At 35.4% G+C, this 22,755-nt stretch overlaps 1 protein-coding gene across 1 annotated transcript in view; it reads left to right on the top strand.

Moving 5' to 3' along the window:
* LOC150084551 (potassium voltage-gated channel subfamily KQT member 1-like) overlaps positions 1-22,755 on the top strand; it is a 475,214-nt gene that overhangs the window by 71,942 nt on the left and 380,517 nt on the right. Inside the window, exon 3 of the mRNA XM_090376281.1 lies at positions 1,699-1,827. Coding sequence (XP_090232407.1) covers positions 1,699-1,827 — 129 coding nt within the window. The remainder of the gene's footprint in view (positions 1-1,698; positions 1,828-22,755) is intronic.

Raw genomic sequence — 22,755 nt, 5'->3', positions numbered from 1 at the left:
AGCAGATGGGGTGAGAGGTGACAAATGAAGTTTAAAATTGAGAAATGTAAAGTACTACATATGGGAAGCAGTAATCCCAGAGTAACATATCAACTCTGTGGTACCACACTGACAGTGGTATAGAATGAAAAGGACCTGGGGGTAATTGTGCAGGCAGATATGAAGTTTTCCTAGCAGTGCAAACGGTCTGCAAGAGTAACTCATGGTGTCTTGTCAATGATATACAGGAATTTTTCTAGCAGGGATAAGGAGGTGATTATCCGCTTGTATAAGGCAATGGTCAGGCCACATTTCGAGTACTGTATACAGGTCTGGAGGCCTCATTTTAAGAAGGGTGTAGAGCTGTTGGAACGAGTACAGAGAAGGGCAACAAGTTAGTGAATGGAATAAAGGGTTGCTCTTATGAAGAAAGGCTTAAGTTTTGCAAATTACAGGGTCTGGAGACTAGGCACTTGCGAAGTGATCTGATTGTGGTGTATAAAACCTCGAATGGTTTGAGTTGAGGAAATATGGTTGTAGGATAGATGTGCGGAAGTTTTACTTTAGCCAGCGGGTGGTTGATTGGCGGAATAAACTTCCATCTGTCGTTGTAGAAGTTGATGGCTTAAATAGATTCAAGGCAGAACTTGACAAACCTTGAATGGTTTGAGTTGAGGAAATACGGTGTAGGATAGATGTGCGAAAGTTTTACTTTAGCCAGCGGGTGGTTGATTGGCGGAATAAACTTCCATCTGTCGTAGAAGTTGATAGCTTAAATAGATTCATGGCAGAACTTGACAAACATTTGGAGTGGGTGGATGGGTGAAATAAGGGTTGTTTTTTTGTTTTTTTTTTTGGCTGATGCTATATAAGCTTGCTTTCTTACATCATGTTCCTTTGTTAATGCTAATGTTCATCTTCACATGATTTCCTGCTATATGTCTTCGTACCCCTTTTAACTATCTCATGATGGATAAGAGTCACCTCTGCTTCATTAGGCGCCTCCGTAGCCAGGTGGGAAGGAGCAGCAGTGCGTAGCACACACTTCTTGATTAGACCGGGGTTCGAGCCCGTCACCACCAAATACGGAGGATACGGAAAGGTCAGGGAATGACCACCGCATATTACCGGAGCAATATGTCCTTAGTTGCTAATGCTCCTAAAAACCAAACAACAACAACAACAACTGCTTCATTATATGGTATATTTAAAAGGTGTGTGCCCACCAAGTCTTTATGAATATCAGTTGGGGACCAGTTGTTTTTCACAAAATATTTTATAATAGCCATAACCTCAGTTTTCTTCATTTTTTAAAGAAAGTACTCCTTCAGTCAGTTGCTCACGTGCAATGAAAAAAGTATTATTATGAGTGACTTTAATTTCATGTATATGCATCAGAAACATGCAGGTACATAATATATATTTCAAAAGAACTTGAAACCAATTATTTCAATATTAGGGGTATAGTAAATTCATCACCCTCACATTTTGTAATTTGATTTATTAAAATTAATAAAAACCTTAAACTGATGCTAGAAATGATGATAAAAGTGTGTGTGATTTATGATAAATATGCAAAATGTTTACTTGTATTTTACCTCTACAGCAAGTTATATAAATAAAAGTCAATATTTAAATGGAATTTGGGTTATTAATACTCTACTCTATTTCAAAAAGTGCTTTGGCAAAAATGATTTGTCAAATTTTTCTTATTTTTAGGTCAGCATGGAAGACTTGCTATGTATTTAGGGAAGGAAGGAAAAGTGTGAAGATGACATTTCAGGGCAAAGTATATAACTTTTTGGAAAGACCTACAGGATGGAAATGTTTCATTTATCACTTTACAGTGTCAGTGTATAATTTTCTTTTTTTTTATTTTTAACTTAGCTTGTTTTTTGATAACATTAATTTATTATTTTCTTTATGATTCAATATAAATGCTGAATTAAAAATATGTGTTCTCTTATAACATGTGTTTAGGAATCTGAGTTGGTATACTTTATGTGGTGGAATTTTATGCCATATTCACAGTAAAGTTTAAGACCAAGTTTCCCAGATCACAGCCAGCTGCTTTAATCTTCTTTGTTGTTTTATTTTGGTTATACTTCTCTTTTCTACAAGCCAGATGCCTGATTATTCACTAACTTCACTAACTAGGATGTTAGAGTGACAACAAGAGGGGTTAATGAGGGCCGCATTAACACTACGGCCAAATCAGCCATGGCCGGGAGCCTCACCTGAAGAGAGAGACCTAATTTTCCGTGTAAATATTTTCTAAAGTAGTTATAAAAATTTCTAATAATAATGATAGTTTTTACGGATGATGGAAAAATATGTATCAATGTTTGGATGAATAAAACTAAAAACAAGTTTTAAAAATCTATGTAGTATTTATATTTATGTGTGTAATGTATATATTAAAGGGGCCTCACATTTAAGTATGGCTGGGGCCTATTTCATCCTTAATCCGCCTCTGGGATTAATACTCTTGACTGATTATCAGCAGTGATTATTCGTGCATTAAGAATCTGAAAATAAAAGAACTACATTGTATTGTTTTGGAATTTACTTAAATATTTAACTACCACCAAGGGTAAAGGGAGGGGTTTTTGCTTTTGTAAAGGTGACTACAGTGGTTTCAGACAGTTTTTAAATTCTACACAGTGGGACCAACTGGTGATGTTACCATTAGCAAATTCTAAATTGGAAGCATTAAAGGAATTAATCATAGCAGCTATTAGGCTCTTCATACCAGCTAAGAAATACTCTTCAAGGTATAGGACTAAATGGATGTCAGATGAACTGATGAAACACATTGCAGAGAAGGAAAGTGATGCATATAAATTATCGGATGACACAGAAGCCTATTGTATACACTGTAATGAAGTCATGAGGAGATCAGGCAAGCAAAGACAGGTTACAAGAAATCTTTGGTGAAGGATGCAAAGAAAAACAGCAAAGACTTCTTTACTTATCTAAACACTAGAAGGAAGTCATGAATCAAATTGGTCCACTATTTGATTGATAGTTTGATGATCTTGCTCAAGTTGCTGACAAACTGAATGAGTATTTTACATCTACATTCACTATTAGACCGGGGTTCGAGCCCGTGACCACCAAATACGGAGGATGCAGAAAAGTCAGGGAATGACCACCGCATATCCCCGGAGCAATATGGCCTTAGTTGCTAATGCTCCTAAAAAACCAAATAACAACAATAACATCTACATTCACTCATGAGGAATTCTTTAGGGAAGGGGATGTGAGAAATTTATCAAGCTCTAACATGATTTGGTAATAACTGAGAGGAGCTGAATGATTTTGTAATAACTGAGAGGAAAATGGAAGGAAATTGTTGAAGTGAACATAAGCAAAGAATTCTTTGCTACTTTTTTTGCACTCTTAGTCAAAAATTTCTCATAATTTGCCTTAGCTTGCTTTGACCTCCTTAGTGATGCAAAATACTTGCTGTAGTATTCCATGTTCCCTGCTAATTTATAATTATCCATGGATTTTTCTTCTATCCACTAGTCTCATTAGTTTATCTGACATCCATTTAAGTCTAAACTGTGAACAATATCTTTTAGTTGGTATAAAAAACTTGGTAGCTTCTCTGAACTTATTGAACAAACAATAAACAGAAAAGTTGAGTTTTTTTTTTTTGTTTTTTGCATTTCACATTTTGCATCAAGTTTATTTTAATAACTTGATGTGAACACTTGAAAAAACATTGTACTGCCTTTCTCACACTAAAATCTTTTTCAAGGTTATTTAGGTTTTGATGCTTTGTGGCACTGTAGTAGGTTTTCCACCTGTCACTCCTGTTTGGAGAGTTTTGGAATTGAGTTATCAGCTTGCTATTGACCAACGTAGTAAACATGCCAAGAAACCCTTGATAAACCAACTCAATTTTTGGCTAATTTGTACTTATAAAGAGTTATTTTTTAGTGCTTTCTGAGAAACTGGTATAGTTCCTATATGCATTTCAAACTATGGTGATATATAGAAATTTACTTTTCCTTGTGTTTTATTAATTTGCTTTCTTGATATGATTTATAGTTTCTTCTGTTCACTCATTCAGACCTAGTTACATCTTTCAGATTACACAACATGGGCTATTAATTAGGTACTTTTGTAGCTAATTAAGTAATACAGTTTTGTGAAAGAATAGTCATAATTTTAAATTTGATAATTTCTTTGCATTTAAATGGCACTTTGAGCAGCCTTATCAGTAAATACTTTTCATTCTTTTTGTAATACTATTTTGAAAACTAAAAAAACAAAAAAAGGTTGTTTGCCCCAGCTTCATATTTTATTTTATATATACAGGGAGGTTTTTTGAGGACTGTACTCAGATACAATGATACATGGCATGTAGCTGGCCAGTAGTGAATCAGTAGCATGATACAGGAATGGCAAACTGAAATCTTTTGACATGTGATAGTTTCATGAGCACATTATCTTCTCTTAACTGCAAATTGGAAATAAAAATTTTATTAACTTTATTTTCATGGAGTAAACAGATAACACAGTTTCATTAAGAAGAATTAGGTTAGGAAAAGTAAGAAACAAGGGCTCATAAGCAACATCAGTAGTGGCAGTATGTGGACTGTGTTAGGAGCAAGCTTTTTCAGAAATTTGGAATTCCAGATCCTTACTTTGATGTAGGATATTTCAGCTTTATTTTTGTTTCATATTAATATGTATCACCAAAAATGTATTATCATATTTACTATCAAATTTTTCATTATCACATTCAATATCACATTATTCCTTATCACATTCAGTATCAAATTATATTGTTATTGAATTATCAAAAATTGCAAAAAATGTTTCACATTGCTATTTTTCTCCTTAAAATTCTGGAATGAGTTTGAGTGTAGCATTTTTTTGATTTATAATTTTCACTCAGTGAATTTTTTCCCCCTTGCATATCTCAGCAAAGGTTAACTTCACTTTACCTAAAATGGGAGACTTCCACTTGTCAGTTGCAATTAGTGAAAGCTAACATCAGCTACATCACATGACCAGGCATGCCAAATCTAATGGCAAACATTTGTGGCAGTTAATCCATCGGCAAAGTTTCTGCTGGTGAAAAGGTCACTTTCAATAGTTCATGCCCTTGTTTCTTACTTTCCATAACCTATTTTAATGAACCTGTTGTCTAGTTAGGTTAGGAAAATGGATATAAGGTTATAAAATTGTATTTGTAATTTGGAGTTAAAATAAGATAGTATGCTTGTGTGAAATCAACTGGCATTGAGTATAGTTCATTATGTATGCATTTTGCTATTGGTGGAGCTGACAATGAAAAAATGATGCTAGTGATGTTGCTGCATGTTATTGTATCTCAGTGTTATCCTAAATAAATCTCTCTCTGTCTTAACTTCTAGGTATGGGTGGGATTCCTAAATAAATCTCTCTCTGTCTTAACTTCTAGGTATGGGGGGGATTCCTTGTTAGCATTTGGCATTAGCAAAGGCACATGATGCAAGAAAGCAAGCTTATATGGTATCAGTCAAAAAAAAAAAAACCCCTTATTTCACCCATCCACTCACTCCAAAAGTTTGTCAAGTTCTGCCTTGAATCTATATAAGCTATCAACTTCTACAACAACAGATGGAAGTTTGTTCCAGCAATCAACCACCCGCTGGCTAAAGGCAAACTTCCACACATCTATCCTACAACCGTCTTTCCTCAATTTGAATTTATGCCCTCTCAGGCAATTATTCTGAGCAAGAGGAAGAATCCCATCCGCATTGAGCATGCTCAAACCATTCAAGGCTTTATACACCTCAATCAGATCACCTCGCAGGTGCCTAGTCTCCAGACACTGTAATTTACAAAACTTAAGCCTTTCTTCATAAGAACAACCCTTTATTCCATTCACTAATCTTGTTGCCCTTCTCTGTACTCGTTCCAACAGCTCTACATCCTTCTTAAAATGAGGCCTCCAGACCTGTATACAGTACTCAAGATGTGGCCTGACCATTGCCTTATACAAGCGGATAATCACCTCCTTATCCTTGCTAGAAAAATTCCTGTATATCATTGACAAGACACCATGAGCTACTCTTGCAGACCGTTTGCACCGCTCAAAAAACTTCATATCTGCCTGCACAATTACCCCCAGGTCCTTTTCATTCTCTACCATTGTCAGTGTGGTACCACAGATTTGATACGTTACTCTGTGATTACTGCTTCCCATATGTAGTACTTTACATATGTCAATGTTAAATGTAATTACCTTCATTTGCCACCTCTCAGCCCATCTGCTCAACTTTTTTAGATCGTGTTCAGTAGTGTACTGTCATTAGTGTCATTAACAACCCTGCCAACCTTCGTATCATCTGCAAACTTGAACATTAAGCCTGATATACCATCAGCAATATCATTTATAAATACAGAAAACAACAATGGACCCAACACTGAACCCTGAGGGACTCCATAATAACATTAGTCCACGAAGAGCAGTGTCCATTGATTACCACTCTCAGTCTTCTCTCACTCAACCATCCCTTTATCCATAGCAGCTATTTGCCTCCAATGCCACACTGCTCCAATTTGTCCAGCAGTCTTCCATGTGCAACAGTATTAAAGGCTTTTCTAAGATCCAAATATATGATATCAAAGTTATTCTTTGCATCCAGTTCCTTTGTGACTACATCATAGTATCCAATCAAATTAGTCAGACAAGACTTCCCCTTAACAAACCCATGCTGTGTCCAAGCTATAACTGAAGTCTTGTCTAGATGATCCTGGCTTCTTTATGCTTCTTTAATGGCTTCTAAATGCTTCTTTAACCAGTGCTTCCATTAATTTCCCTGGAACAGAAGTTAAACTAACAGGTCTGTAATTACCTGTCTCCCCCTTTGATCCTCCTTTGTGGATTGGGGTCACATTTGTACATATCAGTCCAGGGAAGCTCTCATAATTATGGATAAGGGTTTGTTACTTCCTTTGCCACCTCCTTTAATATAACTGGATAGATTCCATCCACCCCAGGTGCCTTTCTTGTGTTTATCTTCAACAATTTCTCCTCCACTTTACTGTCAGTTATTACAAGATTATCTAGCTTACTGCCAGAGTTGAATACACCTCTGGCATTCCCCTCTGTGAATAACTCCTCATGTGTGAATGTCGATGCAAAATATTCATTTAGTTTGTTAACTACCCGAGCAGGATCATCAACAGTTGAACCATCGATATCAAGTGGACCAATCTGATTCATCTCCTTCCTTCTAGAGTTTACATAAGTAAAGAACTCTTTGCTGTTTTTCTTTGCATCCTTTGCCAAAGATTTCTCATAATCTGCCTAACCTCCTTTGTAACTTGGTAACTTGGTTACAAAGGAGGTTAGGCAGGCGAACAAGGATAAAGGCCACTTAAAGTGGGAACCAAAATTTCTTTAAAAAAGACAGAATGAAAATGCGTTCTAATTGGTGCCTTAACACAATAAATGGTACTGAAAATAATGCTAAAATGTTTATGAAGTACATGCTGTTTTTAACAAGATTTTAGTATGTTACCTAAAAAAGTATTTGAATATGAATGCAGATGGATGGTGTAACACCATTAGGTGGAGGAAGAGGCAGGGTTACTAGGGGCTACTCATTCTAGAAGAACCTGTTTGAAGAATGAATAGAGTGTTGTTTATTTTCTTTGTCATAATTTTTCAGATAAAATTGTATAATACAAGGCATTTTTAACTTCGTGTTTAACCTTGGCAGCATGAGAGGATCATTATTACAAAAATACTTGATGCCTCAACTTTTCTGAACACTTCTCACAATCTCAATTGTTTTTCTCTGGGGAATTCTATTACATCATCATCCCTGTCAGTTTTCTATCATCTTCAATGGTTAACTGGTTTAACTCTGCCAGATCTTAATTTGTTAATAACATTACATGTAATTCAAGCAGTTCTCTGACATTGTTATTTTCACGGAATCCTAAATCTTTTGCAAGATCTGCAGTTTTAGTTTGTATCTGATTACCATTGAATAATTCTACATTGGTTGTGTCAGCTTTGGCAGTTGCTTTTCTTAAGGGGAATTGTGAATAATATCCCTCAAAACACTTATAACTCCCTGTTTCATGGGTTTCATTATGGATGTCATATGTGGTTGTAAAAAGAACTATCTTAACATTAGATTACAAGCTAGCAGAGTCAAGAACATGAGTAGTGGCACTGTCTAAAATAGGAAGAATCTTGAAATCCACATTTAAATCTTCACAATATTTCTTTACTTAGGTAAAGAAAAAAAAAAAAAATCAATAAACTAGTTACAAAAGATTTATTTCACATCCATGCTCTACACTTGATTTCCCTATTACTAGTAGCAAAGCTTTAGGTGTGTTGAAAAACAAAATTAATGGTTTCTCGTAATTGTGGGAACTTAGATAATGAATACTTGGATAAAAATGATCCCCCATTTAACCCCTATTTAAATGTTCATAAGTTCTCTGACTCCACAACACTTGGTGCAGTTTGTTCCAGTAGCTGATTATCCTTTGACAAAAGGAAAATTTTCTTACATCAAGTCTAAAAATTCTTTCCCTGTTTTTAATTTTTCCCCTGGTTTGCATAATTAAGTTTGGCCAGCCTTTTAAGGCCTTAAACGCTTCAATCAGATCCTAACAGATGCCCAATTTCCAAAAATTGTGTAGCTTGCAGAATTGCTGTCTCTTCTTGTAAGAACTTTCCTTTGGCATCCATAACTAGTCTTTTACCATCCTTTTAGCATTAGTAGAGGCCTATGATGCAAGGAAGCAAGCTTATATAGCATCAGCCAAAAAAAAAAAAAACCTTCCCATTTCATCCATCCATTCACTACAAATGTTTGTCTTCTGCATTGAACTTAACTTGTTGACCTCCACTACAACAGATGGAAATTTGTTTCTATACACCTCAATTAGATCAATTCTGCATAGTCTCCAGATGTTACAGTTTGCAGAACTTAAGTTGGTAACAGCTTGCTATTGATCCTTTATTCCACTCACCAATCTCATTGCCCTTCTCTGTGAGGCTTCCAAACCTGTATGCAGTAGTCAAGGTGTGACCTGACCATTGCGTTATACACAGGGACAATCACCCCCTTATTCCTGCTAGCAAAATTCCTATTTATCATTGACAAGACACCGTGAGATACTCTTGCAGCCGGTCTGCACTGCTCAGAAAACTTTATATCTGACTGCACATTTACCCCAGGTCTTTTTCATTCTCCGCTATCCTGAGTGTATAACCAGTTGGTATGTTACTTTGGGGTTACTGCCACCCATATGCAGTACTTTACATTTCTTAATGTTAAATTTCAGTTTCCACCTCTCAGCCCATCTGCTTAACTTTTCCAGATCCTGTTGCAGTAGTGTACTATCATTACTGTCATTAACAACCCTGCCAACCTTCGTATTGTCTGCAAACTTAGACATTAACCCTGATATACCTTTATCAATATCATTGATAAATACAGAAAACAACAATGAGCCCAACACTGAACCCTGGGGGAACTCCACTAATAATTTTAGTCCACGAAGAGCAGTGTTCATTGATTACCACTCTCTGTCTTCTTCCACTCACACACCCTTTTATCCATTGTAACAACTTGCTCTTAATGCTATACTGCTCCAATTTGTAGAGTAGTCTTCCACGTGCAACAGTATCAAAAACCTTCCTAAAATCCAAGTACAGACACTCCCCGACTTACATAAGGGTTCCGTTCCACGGAATTCTATGTGTTGGAATTTTACGTAAGTCAGAATTTCTCTAAATGCTCATGCAGCACTCGCAAATTTGATTGAAGCAAAAAAGAAATGTTTAACGAACATGTAAATAGAATTATTTATTCAATTTTTTTTATTTCATGCGCAGGAAAAATTTCAAAAGTGTACAAATTTACAAAAATTTCAAAATTATAAAATTACAAAAAGAGAGAGAAGACAGGCATAATGTCAGCAGGTTTTATCTTTCAAGCATCGTTGCGAGAATTAACTCTCTAGCTGATAAGCATGCTGCTGCGGAAGTCGAGGGCTGTGGAGATTTAGAAGAGGTTTTTTCCAAAACATCACAAAATTTCTCTGCAGCTGCAGAATCGGCACTGGCGACTTCACTGCATACTTTAATGTTTTGGAAACTAGTGCGATGCTTGAACCTATTAAATGACCCGTTGCTTGCCACGAACTTGGCTTGTAGTTCACTGTACCTATCCTTAATATCTTCATAAATACTTCTTGCTTTTGATTGAATAGCCATTAGACTCAGGGGCACTTGCTTCTGAATCTGATTTTCCATCCATATTATTAATAGCTTTTCCATTTTCAATATAGCGCCTGAATGCTGTTTTGTGATCACTGTTGATCTTAAATGCGTTGATCCTTTAACATGTTTTTTTATACAGGGTGGCCACTGAAAGACTGAATGATATAAAACAAAAATAACTTTTACAAACACATGTTTTTTTAATTTTTTATTATTTTATTTGGAAATATAATTAATGGATTTTTTTTAGTATTATGTGTGAAAAACAACATCCCTCAAATGACCACCATTTTCCTGCTCACAAATACAGGCTCTTTCCACAGCATTTTCCATGACCGTACGCAAGGTTTCAGGTCGTAAATGTTGGATTTTGGATTTCGAATAGTCTCCTTAAGTTCTTGAATTGTTCAAGGTTTACTTACGTAAACCCATTCTTTCAAGTAGTCCCACAAAAAGAAGTCTGGAGCCGTCAAATCAGATGAACGCGGAGGCGAAACAAATTCAGCATTTTTTTAAAATTATTTGTTCACCGAAAATTTCTCACAGGAGGTCCATCGTCGCCCTGGCAGTGTGTGCAGTAGCTCCATCCTGTTGGAACCATACTTCCTGATTATCTTCGACTGCTGGGCGTAAAAAAATTTCAAGCATTGTCCTATACAGGGGCCCCGTTGATTCTTTCTGGCTGACCTTCCTCATTTTCAAAGAAATAGAGGCTGATTACTCTTTCAGCCATAACACCGCACTAAACAGTGCATTTTTGGGATGCAATTGATGTTGATGTAATTCCCTGGGATTCTCAGTACCCCAAATTCTGCAGTTTTTCTTTGTTGATGTACCTGTTTAAATGAAAATGGGCCTCATCACTCATTATCAAGTTGTTCAAAAAGTTGTTGTTTCTGGCTAGGTGTTGAAATCGAATGGCATACTGCAGGCGCTGCTGAGTATCTTGGGGTAAGAAAGCTCGGACCATTTGGATCTTGTATGGAAACAATTTTAAATCCAGTTTCAGAATCTTCTGAAGCGATGTTCTGGCGATGCCTAGTTGAGCAGAGCGACGACGGGTAGAGGCAGATAGATCCTCAAGGATACTCTGCCGTACAGCTTCCACCGCTGCATCAATGCATACAGTAAGCTTAGGACCTCTTCCCGGAAGATCGCCGACTGATCCAGTTCTTTCAAACTGGGCGATTAGGTTCCGAATCATGTTATCGCTAGGAGATACTCTTACTTTAAAATGTTGCTGGTATTTTCTGAGTTTCAATAATTGATCTTTCACTGGAATAGAAAAACCCAATGAGTTTTACTCGTTGCTGGACATCATACATAGCCATTTTAATCTCCAAGGGATCCTCTATAACCTGTAAAAAAAGAAAATACAAAAGATTGAAAATTAACAAGTTATGACTTTTTCAAACCCTTCAGTCTTTCAGTGGCCACACTGTATAAGCACTGTCCCTTAAAGTAGTATTCACTGTTGGAGCAGCGAGACCTAATTCCGTGCAATAGATGACAAACTTTGTCCTGCTTCGCACTTCTTAATTAATCATCTTCATTTCTAAATCAGTTTTGTTTAGTTTCCTAGCGCTGCCAGCATTTTCACTTTTTGTTGGTCTCTTTCCCTTCACCATTGTAATAAGTAAATAGGAATGAAGAGAAGATTCTGAAAATTTATTTATGTTTTTATATGATTGAATATTTAAAAGTGAAGGGGAACTAATTTTCCATATTACTGTAATGAAAAAACCCACAGAATTCCAGTTATTGGTATTATCGCAAATGCAATAAGATTGAGTTTACTACCTGTTTATAATAGATTGTGCTAACAGAAAAGTCCAATAAACTGAAAAGTGCAAAATGTTTTTATTGTTTTATGGTAGTGACCTCCAGATATGTGTTTTAAAAAATATCACAAAGGCATTCAAAATTGATTCTTATAATGGAACGTATGATAACGATTAAAGTGTAGTGCACTTTCAATTATGAAAATGACCTTGTAAATCAATTATAAAAATGATATGTTAACTCAATTTTTTTAAAGTTTTCACCAGCCGGAAAAAACTTACGTAAAGTCAATTTCCGTTAGTCGAGTATTACGTAAGTTGGGGAGTGGCTGTATATGATATCAAAATTATTTTTTTCCATCCAGTTCCTTTGTGACCACATCATAGTATCCAATCAAATTTGTCAGACAAGACATTACCTTAACAAACCTATGCTGTGTCTGAACTATAACTGCAGTTTTTTCTAGATGTATCCTGCATTGCTTCTCTAACCAGTGACTCCATTATTTTCCCAATTCACAAAAGGCAATCAAAGGGTGAAACTAACTTGTCACCCTTTGATTGCCTTTTGTGAATTGGGGACACATTTGCACATCTCGAGTCCACGGGGGACTGGAGATGTGCAAATGTGTCTCCATGGACTGGAGATGTGCAAATGCCTCCCATGAGTCCAAGCAAACTTTCATAATTATGGCTAAGGGTTTGCTTACTTCCTTTGCTGCTTCCTTTAATATAACTGGATAGATCCCATCCACCCCCAGGTGCCTTTCTTATGTTCAATTTCCACAATTTCTCCACCACTTTGCTCTCAGTTATTACAAAATCATTTGGCACACCCTGCCAGCGTTTGATAAGCTTCTGGCCTCCACTTCCCTACAGACATTCCTCATGTGTGAATGTAGATGAAAATACTCATTCAGTTTGTCAGCTACCTCAGCAGATTCACCAACAATCGAACCATTGATGTCAGGTGGACCAATCTGATTCATCTCCTTCCTTCTAGAGTTTACATAAGTAAAGAAGTCTTTACTGTTTTTCTTTGTGTCCTTTGTCAAAGATTTTATACCCTTTCATGCAAGTCTGCTGTTGTGAAGTTCTAGACATTCATAAAATATTTGAGTTGTAGTCTGATCATTGATTTGTACAGTGAGTTAATTCTCTGAATGTGCTAGAAAAATTCCCATATGTTGATAGACATTCATTGCCATTGACAGAACCTCATATACTCTCCAAACAACCTCACTATGCTTGCTGAGAGAAATTCATATCGGCCTTGTGAATCATAGATGGTTTCAATATCAGTATATTGAGTGTGTTACCCTATTCCCTGTCAAGTTGATAATTTAACTCAATATTACTGTGACTTAACTATAGAACGTTGTATTTATTAGCAGCAAAGCTTGATTGTCATATTGTAGACCAGGTGCATAATTTGTGACTCATTGTAGCAATTTTTCCTGATTCTTGTTATAAAAACCCTGCTCGTCTTAATATCTTCAGCAAATTTTGACATGATACTTGTAATTCCATTACAAGTATCATGTCAAATGATCTTTATTAATGATCTTAATTTTCATTAAGATCATTAATGAAAATTATAAACAACAATGGGTCATAGCACAGAACTCCAAGGAACCCCATTCATAATAGTGTTCCTAGTATTAGCATTAGTAGAGGCATATGATGCAAGAAAGCAAGCTTATGCAGCATCAGCAAAAAAAAAAAAAAAAAAAACCACATCGATTTCACCCCTCCGTTCATTCGAAATACCTGTCCAGCTGAGCCTTAAATTTATTTTGGCTATTTATTTAACCTCCACAACAAGCGATGGAAGTCTGTTCCACCAACCAACTACCCGCTGGCTAAAGGCAAATTTCCGCACGTCTATCCTACATCTGGCTTTCCTCAATCTGAATTTATGCCCTCTCAGGTGTTTATTCTGAGCAAGAGGAAGAATCCCATCGGCATTGAGCATGCTAAAACCATTCAAGGCTTTATACACCTCTATCAGATCACCTTGCCGGTGCCTAGTCTCCAGACACTGTAATTTGGAAAACTTAAACCTTTCTTCATAAGAGCAACCCTTTGTTCTATTCACTAATCTTGTTGCCCTTCTCTTCTCTTGTTGCCCTCCTTTTGGAGTGTATCAAACCACCGAGTGGTTATATATAATCATTCTAACTTCTGCCAGTTAACCGATCCTTTACCTACTATAGTAAACTATCCCCAATACCATACTTCTTCAACCTGGCCCAAAACATTAAGGACTATGTTAGAAGCCATGCTAAAAGCCAAGTAAATTATATTACAGTTATTCCATGCATCCAGTTCCTCTGTGACTACTTCATAATAGCTTACCAAGTTAGTCAGATGAGATCTTTTAATGGAACTATTCATGACTTTTATAATATTATTACTATTGAGGTGGGCTTGCGCCACATCTTTAACCCCTTCACAAGTTAGTGTTCTGAACGTGTGTCAGTTTTGGATAGTGAATTCCTTTGCGGAATTTAAGTTTGTTAAAATGAAAAAACTGCATAAACACTTTTAAATGTTCTTATTTTTACATGATTGCCCAACACTAGATTGAAATTATTGTCAAAAATCAAATCTGGGGATATAAAAAAAAAAAAAAAAAAAATTTACTTTTATTTGATTCAGTGACATCATTTACATATGTTTATATATCATTTGATTCAATTTCGTGAACTTTTGGATCTGAATTATAGACAATGTAATCAATTTTGCCTTTTGTAAGCCCAGAATTAGACAAACAAGGCTAACAGGGGTTGATCATTTCTTATGATTTTCAAATCTATTTTCATGTTACCTTTTATTATAAACTGTGTCTATAATTGTGGCAATACAAATACAAGATGGCAACACCTGTTGGACGATTTCAAAACAAGTTACACACACATGAAAAATGTATATATAATGCAACCTTGATATACATACCATGTTATACAGTGGTCTCAGATGCCACATGAGTGTGATATTGTGTCCCCATGTGTCAAGGATCGGTAATCTGCAGCTCTAACTTTTAGCCTACATGTACTACAAGCGACGTATTTCTTTGAGCAAATATTTTCGAACATGAACTATATTAAAAATAAATCAAGAGACCATCTGAAGAATGCAAGTTTCCCAGATGAAAATTATGGCATACTTGCCTGATTTTGAGAGACTCACTCAAGAAGTTCAGCAGCAAAAGTCACATTAATTCGTACCTAATTGGATGTTTTGTTTTTTCAGTATTAATAAGTAATATTTCAAAAAATATATTTTTATAATAAAACACCTTCCCGCTCTATTCCTTTTCTTAAAAAACTCCCCCCTACCCCTTCATTCCAGCTTGAACTGAGGTGCGGCTCTTCGGATTCTTTTTTTTTTTTTTTAATTAGATCAAAAATGGCTCTTCACTCAAAAAAGGTTACTGACTCCTGCCATATGTATTATAAAAAATGCAGTTTATGGCAAAACACAGATTTCACATTTCACAATAGATACTGGCAGAAGCTAACTTTATAAACTCACAGAGGGGAACCAGTTATTGTATTCTGTACAATTAAATTTTATGAGCAACAGGATTTATCAGTTGTTTATAAAACTGAACATCTGCAGTAATTATATGTTGTTTATAAATTAAACAAGAGGTAATTACTGTGGATATTCAGTTTTCCTTATCTTACTTCGTGGAGATGCAATAAAAAATACATCAATGAAATGATAACTGCACAATGGGAAACTCATATAAGTAACATTTCAGATAAGTACACATTTTACTCTGTGATGTGTAATCAGCTACCATATTTGTCATTTGAAACATTAAATTATAAATGTTTGTAAACAACAGCACACCATCCTTTTCAGTGCTAGAATGGCTACAACTGCTAAAGGCATAAATGCAAGTATGAATGAATTGATGAACAACTTGCAGATTTTTATAGTTTGCTACTGGCTGAAGTTAACATTCTCCATAATTATGCTATAGTACTCTAAAATTCACTTGCATTATTTATAGCTCAAAAAAGTATATCCTTAAAAAAAAATATCCCATAGTCTGCTCCAGAGTGTAACCCAGCTGCATTGTGCCATTTTCTCTGGAAAATGATTTCCAAGGTGTTGGTTTTCTCCTATGATTTCCAAGAATGCATTAATTACTTACTTCAAGGGGTGAATACCTGTTAGAAAAAAAACCAGCTTTTTTTTTTTTTTTTTTTTCTGTAATGGCATGGGAAAGTATCCTTCTTTCTTTTAAAGTTAGATTAAAAGTTACATTGTGATTGTTGATAAAATTTTACACAACTCTGGTTTCCTGAGTTTTAAAGTGGATTTCAGAAGGCACCACCCACCATTCAACTCTGCTTAGCATTAATCTACTTGTACACATGTTTATACCATACAATTTGTTTGTTGAAAGAAACTTATGACAGTTATGTATTTCTATTTAGACTATACTATTGAATGTTGGTAAATTTTATTCTAATTAAGCTTTATTACTTTGGCATCAGATGGAAATCAGAAGGGAGATTATTTATTTTGTTTATTCTATATTTCTGTTTTGCTTTGTGTATTTTCAGCAATGTTGTATAGAAGTGGATATATATATTTACAATAAAACCCTCACTAATTCAGACAGCTTTCTTTTTTTATGAATTTGTTTTTTTTTTTGTGCAGAATGGAGATCTTTCCTAAAGAAGAATTAAATGATACAGTTCTAAACGTTCTTTCAGAATGGTTTTAATTATATACAGTCATTTTGTAAATGAAGTAACATTATTTGAAAAGGAAAAATTAAATACAGATGAAAGCATTAAGGCATGAAGAACAAAATGGCAACACAATATAAGACCTTTATTCAACTGAAATTTTTGAATTTTTTCAAAATATGACTCTACAGTTCAGGAGGGACCATGTAGAACTTATTAAATTTATAGTTATTTAAGGCATTATCAAAATTTATTGTTTAAAAAATCATGTTGTTTGTCTTCTGTGAACTCTTTGTATTCTGCTTTGTTTTGGAAAGAAAAATCATTTTCATAAAATTTTAATTTTCTTTTCATCATATTTGTGTCTTAAAACCATGTAAATGAATATTTGTTAACTGGATTTAGCTAAATTTGCTTGTTTTTATTAAATAATACTTTAAAATATTTATATATAATAATATTCTGTATATCAGGGGTGGCCAACTTAATTTGTGATGCGATCTACTCTTTCTTCAAAAAGGGGCCGCAATCTACCATCTCAAGAATTTCATTGCACGTGGTTAAAAATATTAATCAACACATATTGAAAAATGTTTATAAATTTTAAAATTAAATACAATTCAGAATTCTTATTTTAAATTCATGCATATTTAAAATTTTAATTTATGCAAAGTTTGTGTCTTTATGTCATCTGCCAAGCTGTCAAAATCAGGGATATACTGTGATAAGGCCAACCATAAAGAATCTTCTGTATGCGAGTCCGTAAGAGTAGAGCGATTTTTCGTCTTTGTTTGTTTCAAATAGGAAAAGGCCGACTTTTCTCGGCAAGCATATTTCCAAAGGTCTTCTTCTGATGATCTGGCTTTTAAGAAGATATCGTTTCGCAATGTAATAATTTCATTTTCAAGTAATATTTTCTCCATGAGAAAAATCTCAGCGATTTCTTTTGCAATTTGTTTCATATCTAAGTTGACATTAAATGGATAAGAAATATATTGAATGATGTCTTCAATTGTTTCAAAATCATCCACAACTTTCTCAATTTCAGAAACATATTTCTCACTATTAAATTCAAAAACAGGATATTTTTGCAAATGATCTTGCATATTTGTAAAATGATCGGATTTTTTTTTTTTTTTTCTTTGATATCCTTAGCCATTGCCAAAAATTGATATTTATATGCAGAAATACTACTAATCAGTGCGTTAAAGTGCCTTTCTAAATTTCCTTTTTTTGGTTATAGCCATGGAAGTATTGCAAATCAAACAACAACGTTTTTGTTTTATCATTAAAAAAAATATTCTAGTTCCACTCGATGAAAATGATACGTTTTTGCTCTTTTTTGTAGTATTAATTTTAAATCAAAGGTTATTAAATTAATGTATAAGTTCTGTCCAGTTGTTAATATTAAGTAAGCTAAAGGGAAATCAGGCGAAAGCCAGCTGTAATCAGCCTTTCTGCTGTAGTCAACTTTCTCTTCCCGAGCATCTTGTGAGATGCACGATGACTCTTCCTATGATTAAAGCTGGCCCCTTTCAAAATCAGCCATGTGGTAGGCAATGGCATACCACCACCTTATCTGATGCCACAGAAACCGCAACAAAAACAACTCCAAAAACTGCTGTTAACCAGATCCTGGATGCCACTATGTGCCCTGCAAAATTAAATTTAAGAAAGACGAGGGTAAAAATCGCCACATGGAATGTAAAAAGTTTAAAAGAAGGCAAGATGGATATGGTCATCAATGAAATGGATAGGTATAAAATTTACATTTTAGGAGCAGCCGGAGTCATGTGGACAGGACAAGGAATGTTCCACCAAACTTGTAGTAGTAGTGGCATGTGATGCAAGAAAGCAAATGTATGAGCTTATGCAGCATCAGCCAACAAAAAAAAAAAAAATCACACCATTCTCTCCAAATGCCTGTCCACTTCCTCCTTAAATTTATTCAACCTATCAACTTCCACAATGACAGATGGAAGTTTGTTCCAGCAATTAACCACCCGCTGACTAAAGGCAAATTTCCGCACATCTATTCTACATCTGTCTTTTCTTAATTTGAATTTATGCCCCCTTAGGTTTGTAATCTGAACAAGTGGAAGGATCCCATCAGAATTCAGCGTGCTCAACCCATTCAAGGCCTTATATACCTTAATCAGATCAATGCGCAGGTGCCTAGTCTCCAGCCACTGCAATTTGCAGAACTTAAGCCTCTCTTGGTAAGAGGATCCCTTCATTCCCCTCACCAATCTTGTTGCCCTTCTCTGTACACGCTCAAGTAAATCTACATCCTTCCTGAAATGAGGCCTCCAGACCTGTACACAGTACTCAAGGCGTGGCCTGACCATTGCCTTATACAGAGGAATAATCACCTCCTTTTCCCTGCTAGCAAAATTCCTATATATCATTGACAAAACCCGATGACCTGCCCTGGCAGCCTGTCTGCATTGCTCAGAAAACTTCATATCTGCCTGCACAATTACTCCCAGGTCTTTTTCATTTTCTACCACCTTAAGTGTAGTACCACACAGTTGGTACGTTTCTCTGGGGTTACTTCTACCCATATACAGTACTTTGCATTTGTCAAGGTTAAACTTCAGTTGCCACTTCTTAGCCCATCTGCCCAAATTATCTAGATCGTGTTACAGTAGCACACTGCCATTACTGTCATTAACAACCCTGCCAACCTTTGTATCATCTGCAAACTTCGACATCAAGCCTGATATACCTTCATCAATATCATTGATAAATATACAAAACAACAGTGGACCTAACACCGAACGCTGTGGGACACTAATAACACTAATAACATTAGTCCGAGAAGAGCAGCACCCATTGATTACCACCCTCTGTCTTCTCCCACTTAACCATCCTTTTATCCATTGTAGCAACTTACCCTTAATACCATTCTGCTCCAATTTGTACAATAGTCTTCCATGCGCAACAGTGTCAAAAGCTTTCCTGAAATCCAAATATATGATATCAAAATTATATTTTGCATCCAGTTCCTTTGTAACCACATCATAATATCCTATCAGATTTGTCAGACAAGACTTTCCCTTAACAAACCCATGCTGTGTCTGAATTATTGCTGCAGTCTTGTCTAGATGATCCTGCAATGCATCTTTAACCAGTGACTCCATTATTTTACCCGGAACAGAAGTTAAACTAACTGGTCTGTAATTACTTGTGTCACCCTTCGATTCCCCTTTGTGAATTGGGGATACATTTGCACATCTCCAGTCCGTGGGAACCTCCCCTGAGTCCAAGGATGCTCTCATAATTATGGCTAAGGGTTTGCTTAGTTGCTTTGCCACCTCCTTTAATATAACTGGATAGATCCCATCCACCCCAGGTGCTTTTCTTACATTTAATTTCAACAATTTCTCTTCCACTTTGCTCTCAGTTATTACAAAATCATTAAGTACCTTGCTACAATTTGATAACCTTCTGTCATTTTCAAACCTTAATAATTCCTCACGTGTGAATGTAGATGCAAAATACTCATTCAGTTTGTTTGCTATCTGAGCAGGATCATCAACAGTCGAACCATCTATGTGAAGTGGACCAATCAGATTCATCCCCTTCCTTTTAGAGTTTATATAAGTAAAGAAATCCTTGCTGTTTTTCTTAGCATCTTTTGCCAAGGATTTCTCGTAATCTGCCTTTGCCTGCCGAACCTCCTTTTTCACCTGATTACAGATTAACTTATATCTACTATAGGCTTCTGAGTCGCTTGATAATTTATATGCATCCCATGCATTTTTCTTCTCTCTTACGAGTCTCATTAGTTCATTTGACAACCATTTAGGCCTAAACCTTGAACAATATTTCTTAATAGGTATGAAACTTTTAGTAGCGTCCACGATTAATTCCTTGAATGCTTCCCACTTAGAATTTACTGTTGGTAACATCGTCAGTTGCTCAAGTTGTTGCTCTTCTCTGTACATGCTCAAGCAACTCTACATCCTTTCTAAAATTAGACCTCCAGACTTGTAGGCAGTACTCAAGACGTGGCTTGACCATTGCCTTATACAAAGGGATAATCACCTCCTTTTCCTAACAGCAAAATCCCTGTATATCATTGACAATACCCTTTGACCTGATTGGGAAGCCTGTCTTGCATTGCTCAGAAAACTTCATATCTGACTGCACAATTACTCCCAGGTCTGTTTCATTTTCTACCACCCTAATTGTAGTACCACACAGTTGTACATTTCTCTGGGGTTACATCTACATGTATGCAGTATTTTGCATTTGTCAATGTTAAACTTCAGTTGCCACTTCTCAGCCCATCTGTCCAACTTTTCTATATCCTGTTGCAGTAGCACACTGCTATTACTGTCATTAACAACCCTTCCAACCTTTATATCATCTGCATACTTGGACATTAAGCGTGATATACCTTCATCAATCTCATTGATAAATATACAAAACAACTGCGGGCCCAACACTGGTGCGAATCCACTAATAACATTAGTCCACAAAGAGCAGCTTCCATTGATTACCACTCTCTGTCGTTTCCCACTCAATCACCCTTTTATCCATTCTAGCAACTTCCCCTTAATATCATACTTCTCCAATTTCTAGGGAAGTCCTCCTTGTGCAACGGCATGAAATGCTTTCCTGAAATTCAATCACTGATGATGATTATTATTACTATTATTACCACCACCACACTGGCTCTTGACGATGAAGAATATCAGTGTTATTCTGATGTTCCTCTATATATTTGGATATATATATATATACTCTTATTGAATCTTTGCTTTCTTGTCAGAAGCATGATCCTTTCTTAAATTACTGATTAAAAGTTTGTTATGCCTGCACTGCTTAAAACCTTATACAGCTGAACTCAGTTATATTTAAGTGCCATGTGTCTAGGTAGTTTTATTAATTGTAGCCATTATTCCTAATACTGAATGTAAAAACATGCATATATAATATAATAAATGTGTTGATGCAATAATTAAAAGTGAATAAATAAATATTATTTATTTTTAAGATATGAGAACAGCATAAAAAATACATATAAATAAAAAAAAAATAAAGCAGATAAAAAAAAAATTACTTACAGATGTATAATTAATCGCCCCTACCCTTTTTTACAAAGATAATTTATACATGTGGTCTCTTTCATGGATTTCAATTTGAGATGATCTTTTAGGTTTCCTTTTATTAAAAGTACATTAAGATCACCATTGAAAGTGTTAGTGCATGAAGAATACCATTGAAAGTGTTAGTGCATTAAAACACATTGTGAAAGTGTTAGTGCATTAAAACACATTGGAAGTGGCAGTGCTTTCAAAAAAATTCAGTTAAAGTTGCTGAGGCATCCTGAGCTTGAGTTTATGTTGGTATGGAGTTTTTAGCTATTGTGTCTTCAATAAATTCAGTGTTTTTTTCATTGTTGCCTTTTTTTTTTTTTTTTTTGTTTTAGTAGAATCTTTGCTATATCACTCTCTGTAGGAATTCCAGAGGTTATCAAATCATCATCCACATAACGAAATTGTCAATTTTGTTTCAGCCATTGTGATAAAGGCAATAGATCACCTTCATTAACATTCTGGTTACTAACAAAATTCTCCCAATGATAAACCAGATTTCTGGAAACAGTTAATCACCAGTGTAGGCATAATGTTATCCCTACATCTTTCATCAAATGAATCGAGTCCAGTACAGAAATACTGTTGTGTAATTATTTTTTTCTTTAGTCGGGTCATTTCAATCACTTCAGTCAGTTGGAAAACCAAGAATCACCTGAAATAGCCCTTGAAGCTTTTAATAATGCCCATGTCCATTGGCTGCAGAACAGAGGTTACATTTGGAGACAAAAACAAGTTTTAGTCATCTACCAGAAGTAAAATTTTTCTATTTTTTTATTTTTCACTTGTTCCAATTGCTTATGTATTGTTGAAAATATTGAAAGCCATCATGCTTTCTTATTGGTTGCATATTTAACAGGAAGTTTCTTTACACCTTTGCAAGAGCATGATTTTTAATCTTCCAATATGTCACTTCCATC

This window comes from Mastigoproctus giganteus, chromosome 6, assembly GCF_048544385.1.
Source record: "Mastigoproctus giganteus isolate SK-2022 chromosome 6, ASM4854438v1, whole genome shotgun sequence".
Taxonomy (NCBI): domain Eukaryota; kingdom Metazoa; phylum Arthropoda; class Arachnida; order Uropygi; family Thelyphonidae; genus Mastigoproctus; species Mastigoproctus giganteus.
Note: the sequence above shows the minus strand (reverse complement) of the source record. Positions and strands in the feature narration are given on the sequence as shown.